Here is a 24,768-nt window from a genome sequence, read left to right on the forward strand (position 1 = left end):
AGAACCTAAATTTATGAGAAAGCTATTCCCTAAAACAAAATCATGACAGAAAGCTGGTGTTTCAAACAGAAAAACAAGATAGAGTATGGATGATAGCACTTGTTTTATTCATCTTTTCCATCTGGGTAAATCAAATCCTTGGTCTAAGTGAGAATATTTTGTAATTCATATCAATTGGGTGTTAAATAGCATTAATATAACATCATCAAAAATTTCATTGAAAAGAGATAAATGTTTCAGAAAATTCTTAAGATGGTGCCTAAAGCAAAATTCAGGTAGAAGTATAGATGAACACATATCAAATTGACCAGTTCAAAATTCAGTGTTTATACTATCCACAATTAATTAAGAATATTTATCATGATTTTATTAACGACCATCACTTCTCCCTGTACCAAAACCTGAGGTCTTCATCAAAATCACAGTTATCTGCCCTTGCATCATTTGTTTATATTACTATCTGAATTGTTTCTGAAAACGATAAAATTCCTTATTTCAAACAAATTACGAATCAATCCAAAGTGATAACAAGAGCAGATAACTCTACAAAAAGGAAAGACTAAATGTCTCCGAGTGTAAGAAAGATATATCAAGGTGTATGAAGAAATAAAATCGATTTTTAAGTTGGATTGACCCACCTTTGATGAAACAGATATAAAAAATAAATATGGTCCATTGTTTAAGAGTTGGACAATTTAATGAAACAGCTTCAATCAGTAGATGTTGAATGTTTCAATTTGTTGATATATATTCACACCAACAGGTCACAATTATTATTGTTGACATAAAAAATGTCAACAAAAGCTGATCAAATGCTTTTCTGCTTCATCACTGTCTATGTACACATTTCAGCAGTGATCTCATTTTAAATTGTTTTATAAGAATGAAAATTAAATTTGAGTTTGTTTGTTTTTATACTGTTGTCGACACATTTTATAAAACAGCAATTCACCTTAACACTTCAGCTTAGAATAAGGTCATTAATTAAATTAATATTGACAACCAAATTTGCATAAAAAGCTCAGCTCTTTCTTATACCAGTACTGGTTAAATTATTTGACTTCACATCCTAACAATATTGTTCATCTAGACTGAACCGTAATTAAATACAAGTGACAGTGTCCAAATGGATCCTTTCAATAATCTGGAAGTCATCCTTTCTTTAGTTGAGGCACACATGGCACAAAAATAAAGCAATACAACGTGCCAAAATATGTACATAAACAGGATTGAATAAACTTCTATTATCACTAACGAAGCATGTAACACCCTTCCTGCTATTTATAATTGAACTATCACCCGACACCATGCGACATGCACCAGATACCCAGTGCTTTAAGCACATTCACAGCAAATGCATGTTCAAGTCAATGAAGAAACAAAATGTGTCTTAATAAGCTGCAGTCAAGTCACTTTTGCCACATAATTATTCATTAAGTTTGTAATTCAAATTTTCATCCTCAGCTATACTGTGGTTGTTCAGCTTATTAATCAACAATAGAAATGTCCTTATAACCATTCTAAAACATTTACATCCTAATGCGAGCCCAAAAATGCAACAATTTCATCTGAACATATCTCTGATGATGCTGAACTGTGAACTGAAGGTCCAGCCGCTAATCCTTCATCACCTGTGAAGAGAAGCTTCAAGTGTCTAGTGAAGTTGCCGGAGGTGAGCTGCCTTGCAGCCTGACTCTGAGGTAGAGATTCTCTACCCTCATCACACTGTCTATGGTGTTACATGCATCCGACTTATAACGCACAATCCACAAAAGTTCCAGAAAACACTGATGTTACTTATTCATCCTCAGGGGCAGCGTTCTCAGCCATAGATTTTCCTGCCTTCTTTTTCTTCTTCTTGGCTGCCTTTCGGGAAGCTGACTGTGCAAGCAGTGCCTGGAGGAGAAGCACCATATCATGTAACAAAATACCAACAACTCTCCCAAAACAGCTTTTATTAAATAAAATGGAAGGCAACAACAAAGATTTCTTTTAAAACTGAATTTTTGACAATCAGTGTTACCAGTAGAAGTAGATATTTACATAATGAAACCTACCTTTCTTTTTATTTATTTAGTACAATACACTGAACTTGCCTTGAAGAGCATGTTTTAAAACCTCACCAAAGTAAATTCAGTGTGACTTGTATGTTCTCTCAGTATATGTATTAAAATTGATTACAGACAAGTCTATATTTTTTGTCTTAAATCAGTATAAAGTGAAAATTGATTCACTACTACATCGCTATGAATCTGTTGACATGTCTGCAACACACAGCTACCTAATTAAAAGCAATCTTCATTAATTTTGAAAACAGCAGATAACTCAACATAAGTCCCAATATTTCAGAACCAGTAAATGTGACGGCTCTAACCAGACCTATAATCTAATAAAGATAATGTTGTTACCTTGAGTTCTTCATCCTCAACTGTCTTGTCTGTTTGATATAAATCACTGTCGAATGGCATCCCCGTCAGTTTTAGTGGACCGTTGGGCATCAGAACCATTGTGTACTTGAACTGGGCCACAAATTCACCTATGGCATAAAGATAAACATTACATTAATATCATAATTGTTGGCTTTTGAGTAAGTGCAATAGTAGGAAATATTTCAAAGATGTACAGATTATTATTTTCATTTATGACGTCTAAATTGTATACTGATGTACAACAAAGCTACCACTTATGAAATATGCTAGGCTGACTACGAATTATTAACTATATTTCCAAAAGTTCTGCTAAATATGCCAATATAATTCTACACAGCATGTATTATTCATCAACTTATTTTTCTTCTTCAACTCATTATCCTGTTTTCCAATACAATAAAACAAATTTTAATGAACACACTTTCAACAAATCATGGTTATATTAAACAGTAATTTTCATCTCCCGTCAATGTTCCTAAAAAATGTCTGTAATAAGTGTATAACAAACTATGCAATATAATGAAGTGATATCATTGGTCCCTTGAGAGTCTTCATAACCGTGTTTTACTGTGGTTGTATCAGAGATGATTTGGGTCAGTATATATATTGACATATATAAATATATCGGACATTGCAAAAATTGAAAAAAATGGCTGGACATTCGGACTGGCAAAGACTGTGAGTAAGCCGGAATTGTGAAGTAAGCATAACTTCCTGCTATTATAATTGGTATCCACACAGCTGTTTTCATAATTATCCTATGCAGTTATGTTTTTGCCAGGTTCGGCACCTGCGAAATACTTCAGAGACACCATTTCTACCAACTTTCAGTACTCAATAATTGTCGGACCAGCAAATTTCGCGATGTCTGATATATCTATTCTGTAGGGCTGTTACGAGTACCCGAGTACTGGTTACGGGTCGGGTTGGGGATGTAACCGGGTCAAAAAATGTGTACCCGGGTACCCGTCAAAATAGGATAATTCGTCTGGATGTTCATAAACAAGTCTAGAAATCAAATTCATTTGTTTTGTTTTCATTCACCAAGGATTACACCTTGTATCTTTTCACAACATTTTCAAATGCAACATAGTTCCAATTTTTATTTCTCATGACCGTCTTTGATGCGAGAACAATCTACTTGACGGACATGTGCTCTTAAATATATTGGATAACACTAAAGACCGTCCGAATGTTTCCGGTTGTATTGTACCCATGTGCAAAAACATTCCTCTCTGACTAGTATATGCTACAAACACGCTGGTTAGACTGACACTTTACGACAGCTCATTAGCAATTATGAATGTCCAATAGAAATGAAGTAGACAATTAACAACTGAAACTATCTTTACTGAACTCACATAGGATTTCATCAAATCTCCGTCGATCAACCGATCTTCCCAAACAGCAAACATAACGCAACCTAATTTGTTACAAAAGCAGTAGATCTGTTTCGAGAACCCGGGTACGGGTCGGGTACTAAAATTCGGGTACCCGGAGACAAAATTTAGCACCCGTGACAGCCCTACTATTCTGCACCACTTACCATCTCTCTCATAAAGAACAGCAAATGGCTGCATTAGTTCATGTTTAACACATTCTACTACTCCCATCTTGGCTTTCTTCTCATCCTCAGATAACCTAGAAAATATAAAGATATGCTTTCCAATCAATTTCCTCTGCAGGAAAGTTTACTTAAGTAAAGTTTTTAAAATTTCTGAGTTGAGATAATTTCATGAAATCACAAAAGCACATAAATCTGAGGTTTGTACCTCTAAACCACAGGGCTTTTCCCCCCAACATGATTTTGGGCCGAAATTCGGCCTCATTCCCCATGGCAAAGCCTTATAATTTTTCCCAATTCAAGCCTTAAATTTCCCAAAATCAAAGTTTCTTGATAACTATCCAAAAATATTGCATGAACTTAGTTTGATACAGATTCAATATTTGTGAATTAGCTTCAGAAAAGTACATTAACTACACTGGAAATAAAAAAAATCTTATTCGTTATGATTAATTTCCTATAAAATTCATAATTTCCCCAAAATCTTGATTTTGTCGCACATTTTCCCAAATTCAAAGCCACGGGCCCCATTACCAAAACAGTGAGAAAAAGCTCTAAAGCCATATGTGTGAATTTACTCTTTTGACTCTTAATGTACATTGTAAAGGTTTGAAATATCTTTAAATAGTTCAGGGATATAAAATCTACCAAATTATGATCATAAAAGCTTACCGTAATGTAAAAGGCATTAGACCGAATTTTTTGTCTACTTCACTTAAAAATTCTGAAAAAAAAAGGTAAAACATTTCCATCAAGTGTATCATGTAATCATGCATATCACTCAAAACACAACTACATTTACCTTTATGAAATTAAATCAAGGGGCATAACTCTGTAAACCATGCGGTACTTTCTGAGAAATAGCAATAGCAAACTGTAACTATCGAAATTCAAGATGACGGCCTGTCGGCCATCTTGTTGACCGATTGGTCCCAAAAATCAATATGCATAACTAGGGTCCTAAGGAAACCTACATATGAAATTTGAGAATGATCCATTCAGCACTTTCTGAGAAATAGCAATAACAAATTTTAACTATTAAAATCAAAGATGGCTGCCTGGCCGCCATCTTGGTGACCAATCGGTCTCAAATCACAATATGCAAAACTAGGGCTTTTGGGGAACCTGGATATGAAATTTGAGACAGATCTCTTCAGCATTTACCGAGAAATAGCGATAACAAACTTTAATTATCAAAATCAAAGATGGCTGCCTGGCGGCCATCTTGTTAACTGATCAGTCCCAAAAGACAATAATATGCACAACAAGGGCCCTTGGGGAGCCTACATATGAAATTTGAGAATGATCCATTCAGTACTTTCTGAGAAATAGCGATAACAAACTTTAATTATCAAAATCAAAGATGGCTGCCTGGCGGCCATCTTGTTAACCGATCAGTCCCAAAAGACAATATGCACAACAAGGGCCCTTGGGGAGCCTACATATGAAATTTGAGACAGATCTCTTCAGCATTTACCGAGAAATAGCGATAACAAACTTTAATTATCAAAATCAAAGACGGCCATCTTGTTAACCGATCGGTCCCAAAAGACAATATGCACAACAAGGGCCCTTGGGGAGCCTACATATGAAATTTGAGAATGATCCATTCAGTACTTTCTGAGAAATAGCGTTAACAAACTTTAACTATCAAAATCCAAGATGGCAACATGGCGGCCATCTTGTTAACCGATTGGTCCCTAAATGCCATATGCACAACTAGGGCCCTAGGGGAACCTACATATGAAATTTGAGACGGATCCCTTCAATACTTTCTGAGAAATAGCGATAACAAGAATTGTTAACAGACGGACCACGGATGAAAGGCGATTTGAATAGCCCTCCATCTGATGATGGTGGGCTAGGCTAAAAATAGGGTAGGTAGGTCGGATTTTTTTCTTCTTTTTAATTTCATATAATTTTCATGTCACAGATTTATTGCCTATGTACTTGCATGATATTTTAAAACATGCATTAAAAAATCAGTTTATATTGTTCACCATTCTTTAACATGCTGCTATACATTGTCTCTTTCTATTTTACAAATAATTGCCTTTTAATTTTTCTTTTTTTCTTTCTTTTTTTTGCAATATATGTTAAATTCTAGAATTTTTAATGATGGGAAAACTTGCCTTTTTCATTTTCGCTTTATAGACTTGTAGATATACAGAATAATCTACACACAGACTGCATATTGTTAAAGAAGATTGAAACATAACAAGAGGCCCAGAGGGCCTGTATCGCTCACCTGGTTTTTTGTTAGTAATTATCACAAGAATCTGACAATTAGAAAAATAAGCAAAATTGACTCCCAAAGTTTAATTTTGAATCACAACCATACAATGATGCTATTGATACCATACAAATATGCTATCCAATACATAGGTTCAGAGACAAAGTAATTTATATGAAAATAGTAGCCTAATTGACCTTTTTGACCTCGCATCTATTGCCGTTTAAGGCCCCGTGGGTCAGCCCTATCATTTGTACAATTTCAAATCCCAACCCTATAAGGATGCTACCATTGCATTATAAGTGCTCTTCCATTCTTAGTTGCAAAGAAGAAGTCGTTTATATGGAAATAGCTAAATTGACCCCTTTTGACCCCACCCTTCAGGCTCCTGGGGGGGTCAGCCCCATCATTTGCAAAATTTTGAATCCAGACCCTTTAAGGATGTAACCATTGCATTATGAGCGCAATCCCATGTTAAGTTGCAGAGAAAAAGTCATTTATATGGAAATTGACCATTTTTGACCACGCCCCTCAGGCCCCCGGGGGATCAGCCCTATCATTTGCACAATTTTGAATCCCCACCCTATAAGGATACTACCATTGCATTATGGGTGCTATACCATACTTAGTTTCAGAGAAGAAGTCGTTTATATGGAAATAGCCAAATTGGCCCCTTTTGATCCCGCCCCTCAGGCCCCCCAGGGGTCAGCCCTATCATTTGTACAATTTTGAATCCCCACCCTATAAGGATGATATCATTGCATTATGGGTGCTATCCCATGCTTGGTTTCAGAGAAGAAGTCGTTTATATGGAAATAGCCAAATTGAGCCCTTTTGACTCCGCCCCTCAGCCCCCCCGGGAGTCAGCCCCATCATTTGTACAATTTTGAATCCCCACCCTATAACGATACTACAATTGCATTATGAGTGCTATCTCATGCTTAGTTTCTGAGAAGAAGTCGTTTAAATGGAAATAGCCAAATTGACCCTATTTGACCCCGCCCCTCAGGCCCCCGGGAGTCAGCCCCATCATTTGTACAATTTTGAATCCCCACCCTATAACGATACTACAATTGCATTATGAGTGCTATCTCATGCTTAGTTTCTGAGAAGAAGTCGTTTAAATGGAAATAGCCAAATTGACCCTATTTGACCCCGCCCCTCAGGCCCCCGGGGGGTCAGCCCCATCATTTGTACAATTTTGAATCCCCACCCTATAACGATACTACAATTGCATTATGAGTGCTATCTCATGCTTAGTTTCTGAGAAGAAGTCGTTTATATGGAAATAGCCAAATTGACCCCTTTTGGCCCCGCCCCTCAGGCCCCCGGGGGATCAGCCCCATCATTTGTACAATTTTCAGTTAGTAGCCCATAAGGATGCTACCAGTCAAATTTTATTGAAATCCGACCAGCAGTTATGGAGAAGAAGTCGATTGTTGACGGACGACGGACGCTGCGGTATCCCATAAGCTCACCTCGGTCCTTTGGACCAGGTGAGCTAATAAATATGTACACTATATATCTTTAGATTGAAACAAAATTTAATTTACAAGCGATAGCTAACCCAGACAAAACCTGAACACTTAGCGCTGTCACTCATCGGCACCGCAGTACTGACACAACACACTAGTCATACCCCCTGAAAGTGGGCCACATGCCAAAAATACCCACTGTCAGGACCTGGAGTATTGTGCCTAAGGTGTTAATTAATTGGTGATTGCCATGCATTCATAATCCAATTGTCATGTCTGGTTGGTGTTTTGCGTCTGTACCTCAGTAGCTATATATAGTTTGCCTGCGTTTGGCCAACCGGCTCACCTGTCATGGCCGCCACTTTTTGGGTGCGTTCAAAAGTTGGGAGATTTCGTCACGGACGCAAACGAAAATGTTGCATCACAAACAATTAAATGTTTAGGGTGGGGGGTAAAATCTAGGTAGGGTTGGAGGACCCTAAACAGACATTATTTTTTTTGGGCCTTACTTACGTCGAGAGGCTTTCATCTTCAGTTGATAAACCATATCCTTTTTCTTATATACAGTAGTTCTGGTGTCTAGTTCTCTTCCCTACAATGGTAAAGCAAAGTATTCAAAATACCACAAGAAAATTCATTTAGTCCAAATTAGAAATTTTAACTCCATAGCTCTATTGGTATTTAATTTCAAATGTGCCAGACATTGTGGGTGTTCAGGTCGAGTTAGATTCCTAAACTTAAATTTTAGTGACTAAACATACTTTCATTCCAACATTGTTCATACATCCTATCTTAGCTCCGTAATTGATACTAATTACTGCACCAGCACAATCAATTTAATTACAGACCAGACCAAAGGTATCACTCAAAGAATCTTTACAAATAACTATTTGAATAATTTTGGCATATATGGGACAGGTAGATATTTCAATATTAAAGCTTAATATCTTTGATAAATTGATGCTTTTCAACATACTTTCATTCCAACATTGTTCATACATCCTATCTTAGCTCCGCAATTGATACTAATTACTGCACCAGCACAATCAATTTAATTACAGACCAGACCAAAGGTATCACTCAAAGAATCAATATTAAAGCTTAACATCTTTGATAAATTTATGCTTTTCAAAAATGTGTGATTACAAATGTTTTCTGTGAACATTACAAAATGAACAGAACATGATTTAGAAGAAAACATTAAAGGAGATATGAAAAGATCAAATCTAGACAGGAAGCATTGCTTCAACATATATACACAAATGTGGATATGTGTCAGACATTGAGGAAGAATCTGAAGCAACAAGAGGCTTCAACTCCGAAGAATGCTGACAAATTTATGTTCCACCAAGATATTAATGTGACAGCTATCAAACTGCACATTCCAAGACTTGTGGGTGAATAGGAAAGCAAATAATTTTCTTTATTTCTACCCCAAAGCTGAAACTTGTTCACAACATGCAATATTTGTTCATACTTATTTTTTTATACCTACTTAATAGGCAATCACTACTGATCATTGGGCAAGAAAACAATGCTATAATTCCAAAGAGATTTAATAACAAGAATACATTGCATTTATTTATTACAGAGGAAATCCAAACATAGGCGATGGAGAATATGTTTGGTTTGGGACACTAGGGCAGGATAAAGCCTTATGAAAATTAATGTCTGCCCATCAAAACTGAGTACTGACTGAGCTTTTGAATTAAAATATATCAATAAAACCTTCTCTGGACTGAAAAAGTTCTTGATTATTAGATTACTTCACATGTGCCAGACATTGAGGAAGAATCTGAAGCAACAAGAGGCTTCAACTCCGAAGATTGCTGACAAATTTATGTTCCACCAAGATATTAATGAGACAGCTATCAAACTGCACATTCCAAGACTTGTGGGTCTAAACAATATGAATTCTTTTTTTATTAATCAAACCAGACATAATAAAACCATGTACACTCCTCCCAAACAGTCTTTATCAAACCTCTCTCAAGCAGCTGGTTACGGACATTCTGGAGCGTACTGATGCACCATGGTAGCCATAGCCAATCTGAAGGGTACTCAAGTTGGGGTAAATCACAATTTCAAAAGTCTTAAACTAAAAGACAAGTTAGGAAAACTCTTATACACTTAATTCATGTTCTTTATTTTCCTTTAAAAGTTTTTTTTTTTTTTTTTTTTTTTTTTTTTTTTCATTTTCTTTTCTTCGAAAATGGGTAATTTGAGTGGTTGTATTTTGTTGGGTCATTGAATTAGTTTTTATATATCATTGATCAAGTCTTCCTATAAGTAGCGCTATCTTTGTTAGAAATGTTTAACTATCAAAAAGACACTAAGAAGAAATCTGATATTAGTAATTCACCAGAGCTGTTGGAGAACAGCAAAGCTCGCCTATTCAGAAGAAGTTGATTTTCAAGTATTTACTATTTAAACATGGAAATATGACAAATTAACAGACTCAAAAAACCCCTAAAGGGCCCCAAATTGGTTGTATTATCACGTCAGCATCCATACACATTAGGAAAATAAAATCATAAACATTTATGATGACTTAAGCTTATACAATTGACGAAACAGAAACTTGCTCAAAAACTTCAACGTGAAATGGGACGCCAATGCTGACGCCGACGTGACAACATTAGCTCCCCCTATTCTTCGAATAGGCGAGCTAAAAATGTATTTCCATATATTCAGTATGTGTCAGACATTGAGGAAGAATATGAAGCAACAACAGGCTTCAACTCCGAAGATTACTGACAAATTTATGTTCCACCAAGATATTACAGGGCATCCAGTAGGATCAAAATCTCAAGAGTCAGTGACCCTTGGCTGTAAAATCCTGAGGGTCAAATCAAATTTCCCGAGGGTCAAAATATTAAACTTAAGGGTCAATTATTAATCGCATTAAAATTCAGTTATATTTAAATATTAAATTTCATAACCAATAACATTGATAATGGTTAAAAAAGTTAATATGACTTATTATGTTTCTATAGAATAAGTAAAAAAAAATGATAATAATTACCGGTATTATATAAAATATTGATTAACTTCAGTATTCATGTAAATATTTTAAATTTTAATTATATTTGATTATCTAAATTCTGGAATATTTAAAGGACATTTTTGAGCTTCTGATCATAAATATATTATTTAATCAACAAAATCATTTTATAAAAAAAAAATTTTTTTACAAAAAAAAAGTCTGTTTTATAAATCATAGTTAATATTAATGTGACAGCCATCAAACTGCACATTCCAAGACTTGTGGGTGAATGATTAAGAAAGCAAATATTTTCTATATTTCTACCCCAAAGCTGAAACTTGTTCACAACATGCAATATTCCTTCACACTTCGTTTTATATAGCATTCTTACATTTGTTACCTAGCCAATCCCTTGTTCTGCTGATCATTGGCCAAGAAAACAATGCAATGATTATTTTATCATTTCAAAGAGATTTAATAACAAGAATACATTGCATTAATTATTACAGAGGAAATCCAAACAGGCGATGGAGAATATGTTTGGTTTGGCATACTAGGGCAAACTATAGCCTTATGAAAATTAATGTCTCTGCTCATCAAAACTGAGTACTGACTGAGCTTTTGAATTAAAATTGATCAGCAAAACCATTGCTGGACTGCAAAAGTTCTTAATTATTAGATTACTTCACATGTGCCAGACATTGAGGAAGAATCTGAAGCAACAAGAGGCTTCAACTCCGAAGAATGCGGACAGATTTATGTTCCACCAAGATATTAATGTGATAGCTACCAAACTGCACATTCCAAGACTTGTGGGTCTAAATAACAATAATTTTTTTTTTTTATTACATGTACACTCATCCCCAACAGTCTTTATCAAACCTCTCTCAAGCAGCTGGTTACAGACATTCTGGGGCGTACTGATGCACCTTAGTACCTGTAGCCAATCTGAAGGGTACTTAAGTTGGGGTAAATCACAAGTTCAAAAGTTTTAAACCAAACGATAATTTAGGAAAACTCTTATACAATTAACTCATGTTCTTTATTTTTCTTCAAAAGTTTAAATTTTCGAAAATGGGTAATTTGAGTGGTTGTATTTTGTTGGGTCATTGAATTAGTTTTATCATTGATCAAGTCTTCCTCTAAGTGAAAGGCTATTAAGCAAAGCGCTATCTTTGTTAGAAATGTTTAACTATCAAAAAGACACTAAGAAGAAATCTGATATTAGTTATTCAAAATGTACTTCCATATATTCAGTATGTGCCAGACATTGAGGAAGAATATGAAGCAACAAGAGGCTTCAACTCCGAAGATTACTGACAAATTTATGTTCCACCAAGATATTAATGAAACAGCTACCAAACTGCACATTCCAAGACTTGTGGGTCTAAAACAAGCGATCATTTCATTTTTATTTCCAACCAGACATAACTACCTGTTCATTTATCCCAAACAGTCATTAGTAAACCATCTCTCATGCAACTGATCACCGACATTTCGGAGTGTAATGATGTAACTAATCTTAAAGGTAGTCATGTTGGAGTACATTACAATTTCTGATGACTTTCAGGATAAATGTTATACATTTAATTGATGTTTTTTCCTTTAAAAGTTCAAATTTTCGATAAGGGAAATTGGAGTGGATTTTTGATGTGGTGTCATTGACAAAACTTCTCATCTAGTCTTACATGTGTGATAGTCTATAACCATCTAGTCTTACATGTGTGATAGTCTATAACCATCTATTCTTACATGTGTGATAGTCTATAACCAAAGTGCAATCAATTGGAATACAAACAATAGGAATAACAATATAAGAAGTTAGAGGGAGATGATTTACTATCAACAAGACATTAAAAAAACTTATATTATTAATTCAAAATAAATCACTAAATACAGTATACTCGAAATGTGTCAGACATTGAGAAGAATATAAAGCAACAAGAGGCTTCCACTCTGAAGATTGCTGAAAAATTTATGTTCCACCAAGATATTAATGAAACAGCTACCAAACTGTACAACCATGACTTGTGGCAGCTCTATATGTTAAATGCTTGTACACCTTTAAACATATCTCCAATAGGTATCTGGTATGTACAACATCAATCACTTATTACTCAGTTACATGATCAATTTGTTTAAATATGAAGTATTTATATGCATATCGTCCTAACTGCTTACCTTTCCTTCTCCCGAGCTGATCAAGACATCCACCGCAAATACATCATACATTTCAAATTCACACTTTTCATGTTCCTTACTGTAAAAAATTAAAGCAAATTTGGGTTACCAAAGGGTTCAATTAAAATGTTTACGCATAAGAATGATAGATATTAAGGAGAAAACCTAACATAATTGAATCTGAATATGGTCAACTTAACCAACATCTAAGTTCTATGCTGTATGGTAAGTAGCAATACAATTTTTCTATTTTATGTCCATCAAAGGACTTTTACCAGCAAGAATCAAATCAGTAATTTTACTACAAAGTATTGTGTACAATTCTTCCTGCGTTTAGAAAGTATAACTTGTACACCAACTCATATCATAAATTTTTTAATTGAATCACTTGGCTGGCCTCTAAGATTCATAAACGTATACAAAATTGTTTTCCCTTTATTGAATTCTCTACATAGCCGAGACTGTTAGAATATCAGCAGACGCCATGCACAATATCATATCAAATCCTGTATTTTTTGGATGGATTGAAAACAAACGAATGTACCCTATGAAGAAAATAACTGTTCACTTTATCATGATCTTTCATGCAAAAACCCATGCAATAAAAGTGGTAGGGTTTAAAAACAGAACCATCGAAAGAATATCTTTATACTGCCTTTAGTACCGCATTTACTTTGAAACATCATTTGGAAATTTTTCATAATATGCAATGTGTGCAGCCTTTATATAATATGCAAAATATATACACAGAGTTATTAATTCTGAAATTAAAGATTACTTCAGCTTTCATCTAAACTTATCTTGCCATCATTAACCTACTAACATATCAGTCACACCCACATGGGAACACTACTGGCAACACTTAAAAACCTCCGAATTAGTTTATGAGGCAGCAGACTTATGAGAACTGGTTATTGGGTAGATGGGCGAGGGGTCATTGTTGACCAAAAACACTCTCTACTTACCTGTACTTGGCTTCATATTTTTTCCTATTTTAGCAGTAAGTCATACTATTTATCATAAAAATTTCTTTGAAAGAACTTGACAGTCCGAGATACACTTTCGTCCAAATATAAAAATATATTTTGTGCAAGTAGATAGCCAAAACACTGAGCACAGTACACAGTAAATATAAAATGTCTGTCAAAATTCCTATTCCGGATTTACATATAACCAATGCACTTCAACAAACCTATAAATGCTGCTGCAACATCAAGAATTCTGGTGACTTTCAGCAGTTCATCAATTGCAACATGATAACATTTTTCTACTATGAAGTTCTTTTTATCCATGAAATACTGTGTATATAGTATCAAATTGTTACAGAGAACAGGGTTATATTATTATAGCATATAGTTATTTTTCCTTGTTAATCTAATAGGTAATAAATAATTATTTAACTTAATCTAAAAGTCTCTTTTTTGTGTGTATTACCTCTGTGCTTCAGTTGGATTCTGGATAATTGCTTTCTCTCCATCTATCACATGTTGTTTCAACTGATGGGACAGCATGCCTAGTATCAAATTCACAAAACATACATAGATGTACATGCATAAGCCATGTGCAAAGAGGATCTTAGTAGAATAATGTTGCTCTTATATAAGAAACATATATAGTGACCAGTTAAACTTTCAAACAATATGATTTTTTCTCAAATTTTTCCACTTCTTACTTTGTATTTTTGACAGTAATTACAGCAGATTAAGGGTCAAGACAACTACTTTTAAATCTGAATGCCACTACTTTTTGAAAATTTAGTTCTGAGGGTGTCCATAGTGTAGAAAGTTGGATAAAAAGATAAATAACCTGAAGATGATACTTCTGATGGTAACAAATTAATCTAATCTCTTGATTCCCAAGTGAAATCAGGAAAATTGTATTTTTCCACTCACCTTCCACAGGTTTGCAGTCAAAGGACTTGGCCACTTTTGATATAGATTCAGTCACTTTATTATTCTAAAACAAAATTTTGAAACTGATTTTCTCTCTCTCTCAAATAAATGGACATATTTTGAACATTTTGACAATTTAAATGTTAAATAATTTCAAAATACCATCAGTTACTTTATCATGTATATATTGCATATATAGAGTTATCTGCCCTTGCAAGTAGGAATTGATTGTGACATGTGTTTGTGAGCATAACATCGTACTACTTGAAAGGAAATTCTGTAATATGCAAAGACAGAATCATACAGAGAGACGACTTTGTACTTGTCAATGTGCCAGACATTGAGGAAGAATCTGAAGCAACAAGAGGCTTCAACTCCGAAGATTACTGACAGATTTATGTTCCACCAAGATATTAATGTGACAGCTATCAAACTGCACATTCCAAGACTTGTGGGTCTTAAAAAATAAGAATCACATTTTTTAAATACTGAAAACCCTTTAATGGGAATAATTCACGCACCATGTGATACCCGATAACGTTTGTGCCGTACTATTGTATCTATTGGTGATGGAATGACATTGTACGGTGACGTCCCGCGCTAATGTCGTTTCAAAGGAAAATATTAAAGATTGATCTTATATCACCATTGGAGATACTAGTACCGTATTAGTTATCGGGTATCACGTGGTAGGTGAATTATTCCCATTATATTATTATTACAGTAAAACTTTGTAAGACGAACTTGCTTGCTTACAAATTTCTGCTTATCAAGAAGTAAATTCAATTCCTTGTTTTTGCTCCTCTTCATTTATACTTTTAGAGAAACGTATAAAAAATTTGCTTTTTACAAATTATTTTCATACGAAGTGGTTTTGTGGTCTTGTAAAGTCAAAATTGCTCTATAACAAATTTTCTGGTGAAATGTGGACCCCAAAATGGGAACTGATTGATAGAAAATCAAATATGATAAAAAATAAGTATACACTTAATTGCCGTCTGTTTATTTGTCGATATATTAAATGAAAAATCTGCCAAATAAGACATTGGTTGCAGACTTTTGAATTTGCGATTAAGCTCAGAAACTAGGGCTGTCACGGGTACTAAATTTTGTCCCCGGGTACCCGAATTTTAGTACCCGACCCGTACCCGGGTACTCGACACAGATCTACTGCTTTTGTAACAAATTGGGTTACGTTATGTTTGCTGTTTGGGAAGATCGGTTGATCGACGGAAATTCAATGAAATCATATGTAAGTTCAGTAAAGATAGCTTCAGTCGTTAATTGTCTACTTCATTTCTATTGGACATTCATTATTGATCATGAGCTGCCGTAGACTGTCAGTCTAACCAGCGTGTCTGTAGCATATACCAGTCCGAGAAGAAATGTTTTTGCACATGCTCAACAATACAACCGGAAACCTTCCGGTCTTCATTCGGACGGTCTCTAGTGTTATCCGATATGACTATAGTGTGACCTATTTGAGAGCACATGTCCGTCAAGTAGATTGTTCTCTCATCAAAAATAAAAATTGTAACAATGTTGCATGTGAGAATGTTGTGAAAAGATAAGGTGTCATTCTTGGTGAGTGAAAACAAAACAAATGAGTTGGATTTTGTAATACTTTCAATATAAATTCTAGACTTGTTTACGTACATCCAGACGAATTGTCCTATTTTGACGGGTACCCGGGTACACATTTTTCGACCCGGTTACATCCCCAACCCGACCCGTAACCGGGTACTTGGGTACTCGTAACAGCCCTATCAGAAACTAGGTTGATTCAGGGTGCAATGAGCCAATACTTTGATTTTCTTATATTTTTTCTTATATTTGCAGAAACTCTCTAAACAAATTTCTGTTACAGCAAATTATTTCCCCTGATCACATGGGATTTGTTATAGCAAATTTACTGTAGTTTCCAAAATAGCTTAATTTAAACATTTCGTTGAAAAGATTCTAGCATAAAGAGATTTTCAAGTTATACAATATTTGACTGCATAACCCACCAAAGTAACGGTAAAAAACATTCTTTTTATGTGCGATTAAATTTTGTATTTACTGCAATTAACTTTCAAATTCAAGGTCTAATCACCACGAAAAGGTTAAGACTTTACTACATTTTAATTGTATATTGCGAAATAGAACGAATATACGTATCCGGCCTACTATACCTTTCGGCCGGGTACAAATTGGTCCCTATGTGTCATAGTGGAGCACTGCCTCCGAAAATCACTCTGGCACTGTTTTCTATACTTGTTTGTAGGTTTCCAATTATTTTATACGTATAGTACATGAATTTACATATTATTTTTGTCCAAAACAAACATGCCTACCATTCTTAATATCTACTGTACCGCTCACAAGACGTCAAATTCACAATTTGTGGACTTGCCGTATAAATACCCTTCAGAAAGGCCTCCATATGTATTATGTAAAAAAAATAATGCCTCAATGAGAATTTGATATTTTATGTGGTTCAGTTTTATTGCCTAGTAGGTTGGCGATATCAAACAAGTACGATAAAATGCCAACAAACGTTTTATAATGGTTTGCATAACCATTACTTTGTTCCATTAGCAGTAAAAGGCACCAATTGTAGCTCTAAAGACCACATCATTTTCTGTCTAAAAGTCTTTTGAGCTACAATATTGCAGCTAATTGCGAAATAAAATTGCCATGAAAATGTGAAGTTGGTTTACAATAAATATTGGCTTTACCATAATCTATTGACCCCTGAACTTGTATCAATAGATATTTCAAGAATGAAACAATTCTTTTCTGTAGACCATACTTCATACTGAGTTACTTACATCGTTGCCTGGTTTGACTAGTCGAAGGCAAGCCTCGGCTGCCTGGTGAGCTGCCATAATCACATCTGCTCGTCGACCATCCACTTTGTTTTCCTGAAACAAAACATAAAATATCATCATATGTACAGTCAAAATTGCCTTAGCGACCTTCTGAATTCAGCGACCTTCTGTCTTAAACGACCTAAATTATTCCTCCCAGCGAAAATTACTATATAATCTATCTGTATTAAACGACCGTCTGTCTTATGCGACAAGCGACCATACTTTCAGGATCCAACGACACTCGATGTTCTGTATTTAACGACCCAAATCACACATGCATTTGTCTTCTATTCATATATAAAGCCAAGCCAGTTAACTATCCTGTAGGGCTTCCAACCCAGCCCCATTAAGGCAAGACAAAAGAGCTATCCATATGGCTTGGTTATATACACGAGGTGTTCACTTTGACATAAATTAGCACTTATTCATACATGAAGTCTCTCGGCTTCGGTACCGATGGCCGAAGCCGTCTGCATGTCTGAGCTGGATATTGCAAGGAAAATGTGCTATTTATTCACGATGTTTGTGATAAAAATCAAGAATAATCACTTCCAAAACCAACTAAAATAATGATGAACAATGATTTACTCACATAAGAACGACATGAATGTAGAAATATGGTAGGCTACTGAAAATGTATCAGTGTAGCTAAGCATGATGGCAGCCATTTTGGGAGATAGTAACAGAGGAGTCGGAAATAGCTGATTTCCGGATTTTTTTTTAAATTATTTTTTTTCACACTATTTTTTTCCATTTTTTATCTATTAAATAAATGAATAAAATGATGAAAGAAAATTCATAAAAAAAACATTAAATTTTTTTTTCTGCTTTTAAATACATTGTAATTTTGTAGCTAATTATGATATATAAGAGGTAGGCCTAAACAAATATTTGTTTTAGAAATTTTTAATCTTATTCATGAATAAAAACAGAAAGATAAATAAAAAATAAATAGATAATTGAAAAATAAAAGTGCCTAACATTAAATACATAATTAAAAGATGTATTAGATTATGTGATATATTATATATTTAATAATTTCCTATTATTTTGACTGTTTTTAGTACAACAAAACTGTCAAAACATATCCCACAATATACATTGATACATGTGTTTAATTGTTTCGAAAGGGGTGATTTAATTAAGAGACCAACTGTCATATGTGACCTATTTTTCAATCTCCTTTGGAAGGTCTCTTAAAACAATTTTGACTGTATTACTATTGGAGTCGTTTCCTTATCCTTATCATAAATTTTAAAGCAACACATTCCTTCAACACCTTCTCTAAAAGGGACATTCCTTTGTTCAAACATCAGGAAATCACTGGAATTTTAAACATATTCTGGATCTGTAAACATAATTAAGCGGAACTCTTATTTCAGCGTTTTTCACACAAGCATTGTTGCACTGGAATATGATTGTGCTAATTGTATATCTGTACATTGTTTATGTAAACTAAAACCTAACCTTTACCAAATTGTTTGAGAAAAGGACCCAGCCTAAATAATCTTGTGCCTACAGTAGGCTACATTTTGGTTCTAGTTCTGCAATCTCTTGTTTACTTACGAGTGAGGCTCCAACCACCAGTGTGTGTGCAACAACAGCTATAAACCCATCTATGTGTGCACCAAGATCTCTGTAACATACAGGCATTACATATATCTCCTATCAAATTATTCATTAGTTGGGTTTTCTTTATATTTTGCCACTACTAAATTTCTTTTCTTTTCAAGTTTTAGACTTATATTTAGCACAATGACCAAATACTGCATATGTATCAGGGGTGTACAATTCCACTAGCCCGACGTCCGGGGCTAGTGAATTTCAGGTCAGGGCTAGTGGCTTCACGATCATTACTAGCCCGTGGGCTAGTGAAAATTTCTGTTAAAATCCTATATTCACATTGAAATTTCAGTTGTAAATCAGCAGTTTAGCTTTTTATTGCCAATTAGAATTCTACTAGCAGTAAATGTGTCGTCTAAACTGAAGCAAACGATATCGATGCATACCACAGGTGGTTCCCAAACGTAAATAACATTCTTCATCTAGGTGCATCAAACGTTTTGTTATGTAATTGATGAAAGTTAAGCGCTTGGGTGACCCAGATGGCCATGTGTTTGCCGAGGTTGCTGACAGACAGGGAACGGGAAAATCTAGCTTTCTTGACTCTAGATAAGAATCAATTATGAAGTGACAGTTTTATTATCTAGCATCATTTTCATTTTAGTGTTATAAATTTGAGTATATGGGGGTTGGATTCAGAAAGTACTACTGCTGTGAGATGGATAGCGAATCATTTTGAAGTGATTAAAATACACGGTAAAATGTTGTCATGTTCACTTATACATAGGTATGCTTAGTTAACACAGTTGACACAAATAAACCCACTGAATGTTTTTCAAAATAACTCTAATAATGGTTTCATAATTATAGGTACAATATTTTTGCATATTTTCATCTATCTTTCGCATATTTTTATGATATGTTGAAAACTTGTAAATGAAAATCAGCAGTACTAATTAATAATCATTTACAAAATATTTCATAGTAAATTGTAAAATTGATTTTGTGTAGTTCTTGTAATAAATCTATATGAAATTGGCATTATTTGATTCAAATACGAATGTATCATGCAAATGTTACTAGATAAAGTTTTTTTTCAATGCTCAGAAAATTAGGGAAAATAGGTAAGTGTTCAGTAAAACAGTAATTTCAATTAAAGATTTTTTTACAGAATTTTCATGAACTGTACTATTTACTAAATTCATCATACCTATAAAATGAAAACAGCAGGTAATAAATACTGATTGTTCACTTTACATTTTCCTGCTAAGCTTTTAATATCAAAGTTAAACTTTAATAGATATATACTGATTATGTTTTCTTTCTACTGATAGTTTTAAAGGAAATATCTGAGTGAAATAAGAAGCATAATTTTAAATCTAAAGTATTTTGCATGTGATGGCATTGTTGCCTTGTCAATATTGACTCAAGAATGTTTTTACTAAATGAATACCTGGTACCTGTGAAGCAATCTGTGCGATATCTTTATTAGCAGAATGGTATTTAACACACTGTTAGACATGTACTTGTTCTGTACAGGTTTGTAAAAAATCCAGATCGAGTAAAATGCACATATAAAAACTAACAAAAAATAGGGCTAGTAGACTTCTGATCAGGGCTAGTGAAAAATTGATGCTACTAGCCCTTGGGCTAGTGCAAAATTTTCAGAATTGTACTGCATATGTATGAACTGCAACATATAAAATATTTTATAACCTATAAACCAAGATGTCTATATATGATACACAACATTCACAAACTAAATATTTGTTGAATATCGAGATAACGAGTTTCGACTGTACTTACATTTTGACAACATCTCCATTCTTCAATAACAATTCTGAATCACTCTTTAGTGGAGAAAAGTGGCAGATACAGTTGTTTACAGATACACAGGTGGGGAAGGCAATACCTGAAAACATCGTTTACAACTTTAGCGAAAAGTTCTGTTTGATCATTCACACTTGCTCAATCTAGCACCTTTATAACATGGAGTTCAAGCATTGGTGCAACATTGACCATTACGATTCGATTATTTTCGATATGATACTTCTGTTTTGCGAAATCTTGTGTTTTAACAGTTGTTTTTTATATTACATCCGGATTTAAAATGTACAACTAATGCATTAATAAATCATACCTAAAAGAGAAAAAATAAAAAGAAGAGCATTTTTTATGTTTGATGTAAACAAACATCAATAACTCAAATTACAAAAAAGGTTAGAAAAGACCATAACATAAATAATCAATTACTAAAAGAGAGATGAATAACAACAAGAATTTCACAGAAGTGGATGTGTTGCCTACACAGCATCACAAAAAATAGTTATTAACAGTTGAAAATATTGTTAATAATTAGGTGAAGTTATCAAATCCTGTAACTCTTGCAAATATTTATGGATTTTGACCAGTATTGAACCCATCTTAGATCTTATTGATATACAGCAATATACCAAATTTGGTTGAAATCGGACAATAAATACTAAAGTTATTGAGTGGAAACCATGGATTTATCTGTTTTGACGATTTTAAAGTCCCGTAACTCTTGCAAATATTGACTGATATCAACCATTATCGAACTCATCTGAGATCTCAATGATATAAAGCAACTTAATTTTTGTTGTTGAAATTGGACTATAAATATTTAAGTTATCAAGGGGAAACCATGGATTTATCTGTTTTGAAGATTTTGAAGTCCCATTACTTTAGCAAATATTGACGAATTTTGACCATTATAGAACTCATCCAAGATCTCATTGATATAAAGTAGTATACCTAATTTGGTTGAATTCGGACGAAAAATAATTAAGTTATCGCACAGAAAGTGTTTCCCGGCACCGACACCGACATAGTGATACCTAAGTGTCGCCCTTTTTTTATACTTGTACAATTTATTGACATTTTCTATCATAAGTTAGGGCTGGGTATTGGAAGGTCTAAAACGATACGATACGTATTGGCAATACACTGAAACAATACATCATACATATTGACAATACAGTGGACCTCTTTTTCACCATTGTGTTTTGAATATTGTGACAATAAAAGACAATTTTGTTAAAATATTATATTACCAGGAAAAAAATCTACCAAACATTTGATTTGGTTTATCACCCGTTTTAATTAATTTCTGACAATTCGTATTCATATAGTTATGAAAAGGCATTTCTAATCCATCTAGGTGACACAGATGCCTTAAACACTTCCAATTGATTGAAATGCTCTTACTTGAATGTTTAAGAATTCTTCTGCAACAGACACATGTGAATAGTGACACAAGCTCACTACAAGACTTAATAGGCTTAGAATGTTAATCAAAACAGGTTGGGAGATGATCAGAGAGTGTTTACACCTTTTTGTGTGTGATCCCAGTGTCTGATTATCTTGATATGGCTAAGATTTATTGCTACAAGCAGTAGTCTAAAGACTGCATCGATTGAACCGAAACGGCAAGGCTGTATCATAAAATTGTATCGACATACGAATATCGCGATTCAATGTGTATCGCGATGAATTGTTTCAGCCCTATTGATCAATTTAGCCAAATGGTCTATTTTCACTAGTTTCTTGTTTCATTCAAGGTTTTTTCCCCTGAAAAACTTATTTTTGATTGTTAGTGCATTAATTAATCAAGAGTTAATATCGAGTGTCAAAATGGTAAGTTAGGCTCTGAATCCAAAAGAAATTGACCCACAAATATTTCATGACAGTCCAAATTAATTTCAACTGATCACTATTTATCTGTAGGTCGCAAGCTTTCAGTTTCATAGCAGAACAAAGAATCACCTTTCTTCATTTCTTTGTCTTTCTTGAACACCTTATTGGTTTCCTCTAACAGACGGCCATCTCCAAATTCACATATTGACAGCGCTGATGCCCCCTCGACACATTTATCAACAACCTCTTTAATGATTCCTGAAAAACAAAAACAAAAACTTTCTAATGCAATTCAATTGACACATCATTTTTTTCTGAGCCTGTTACAAGTTAGAATCTGGCTCACCATAAATGAACAAAACAGTAGTGAGTCACGAAAGTATGTTGGTTTAAAATCATGTTCATGTAAACTATACTCCAGAGTCTGTACACAGTTGATACAAATGTACAGCTATCATACAACGACAGACACAGGATAGAAACGATAGAAATAAGAATTTGAAACAATGGTCCTAACTAGAGCAATCTAAAAAATTACAAAAAAAAAGTTATTACTGCGACCAAAAGAAAATACTGCAATATGATGTGCATTATTAGATCACTTTTATATTTTCAATTACTGTGTCATGCTGTTGTACAAGTTTTCAATGAGAGAGTCTGAGACAACCTGAAACTTATCCCCCCCCCCCCCCCCCGGGAAATCTGATAGTTTCCATATTGAAACAATAAAATGATATTTTCTACACAATAGTATCTTTATCAAATGAATAAACTAAATGAATATCATTCAACATCAGTGGGCTTAATCTACGAGACACACACTCCCAAGCGTACAAAAAGTTCCATTATCTGTCACAACTGTTGTGCAATTTTCTAAAAGCACATGGCACGGCGCAGAATTCTGAAGTCGGCATGTACACCGATTATAGGACGAATACATGCGTCTGGAATCTTGTTTTGATTCCTAAACAAAGAAATGTGTTTTTTGAACCAATCCTTACCGTTCACCATGTCACCAGCCATTTTATATTTGGTGACAACGATGTCGGATGCCGGAGTCGGCTCCTCTTGATCATCTTTGTCAGCCATCTTGGAATTCACGTGTTTGACTTCTCACAGCAATGCGTGGCGGGAAAGATTATACATAAGGTAGACAACTCGGTCTGCGAAGTCTACAAGCACAGGCCCAAGCATTTTTTTGGTTTTAATAAAGATATTATAATTAAATAGATGTCTTGGTAATATCCTCTCTCTGGTATCATGATAATATATTATTACCAAGACACGCTGTCAGATTATTTTAGTCTGCAAATGCTCGTGTCTATAGACTAGTAGTACAGCTTAGTATAAAAAATCTCTCATTTCGTGGCCATGGATGAGAGTTTTAACATTTATCTAAAGCCTAAAAATTACAGCAATATACAATATGTATACAGCAGGGGCGGATTTAGGTTTTGAGGTTAGAGGGGGCGTGGGACAAAGCAAATCAGGCGAGGGGTCTGGGGGCCGCCTAGGCCCCCAGAAGCTCTCGAATAAATGGTGCAAAATCCTGCATTCTGAGGATTTCATGAACACATTTTCCAGAAAATAATTGAAGCCATTTAAGGATGTTTATTTATGGTTGTCGTGTCAAGTGTCATATTTTTTATTCGAAGTTTAGATTTAATTTTTTTTACTTACAGAATTGCAATATCAAAATCTTAATATTTATATGGACATGAAGCAAAGAAGGGCGGGGGTCTGGGGGCCGCCTAGGCCCCCAGAAGCCCTCGAATAAATGTACACTTTTTCCAAAAAATAATTGAAGCCATGTAAAAATGTTCGTTTATTATTTTTGACGTCTAATGTCATATTTTGAATATAAAGTTACAGAATTGCACTGCCTAAAATCTGAATATCTATTCATAGAGGCACGAAGCAAAGAAAAGGATGG

At 34.4% G+C, this 24,768-nt stretch overlaps 1 protein-coding gene across 2 annotated transcripts; it reads right to left on the reverse strand.

The window, feature by feature from the left end:
• Window positions 1-84: 84 nt before the first annotated feature.
• On the reverse strand, window positions 85-23,971 carry LOC138320978 (proliferation-associated protein 2G4-like). 2 transcript variants are annotated; one of them, XM_069264334.1, is made up of 14 exons: window positions 23,837-23,971; window positions 22,965-23,093; window positions 20,985-21,090; window positions 19,182-19,251; window positions 17,574-17,666; window positions 14,761-14,824; window positions 14,303-14,381; window positions 13,834-13,857; window positions 12,869-12,947; window positions 8,215-8,293; window positions 4,666-4,717; window positions 3,976-4,070; window positions 2,409-2,536; window positions 85-1,896 (listed from the first exon to the last, which is right to left on the reverse strand). In XM_069264334.1, exons 1-14 carry the CDS (start codon window positions 23,922-23,924, stop codon window positions 1,798-1,800), a joined length of 1,185 nt encoding a protein of 394 aa, XP_069120435.1. In that variant the 5' UTR covers window positions 23,925-23,971; the 3' UTR covers window positions 85-1,797. The 2 variants fall into 2 exon arrangements, with proteins under 2 accessions (XP_069120435.1, XP_069120436.1); XM_069264335.1 differs by lacking the exon at window positions 13,834-13,857.
• Window positions 23,972-24,768: the final 797 nt, after the last annotated feature.

The sequence above is a fragment of the Argopecten irradians genome, chromosome 4 (assembly GCF_041381155.1).
Source record: "Argopecten irradians isolate NY chromosome 4, Ai_NY, whole genome shotgun sequence".
Taxonomy (NCBI): Eukaryota; Metazoa; Mollusca; class Bivalvia; order Pectinida; family Pectinidae; genus Argopecten; species Argopecten irradians.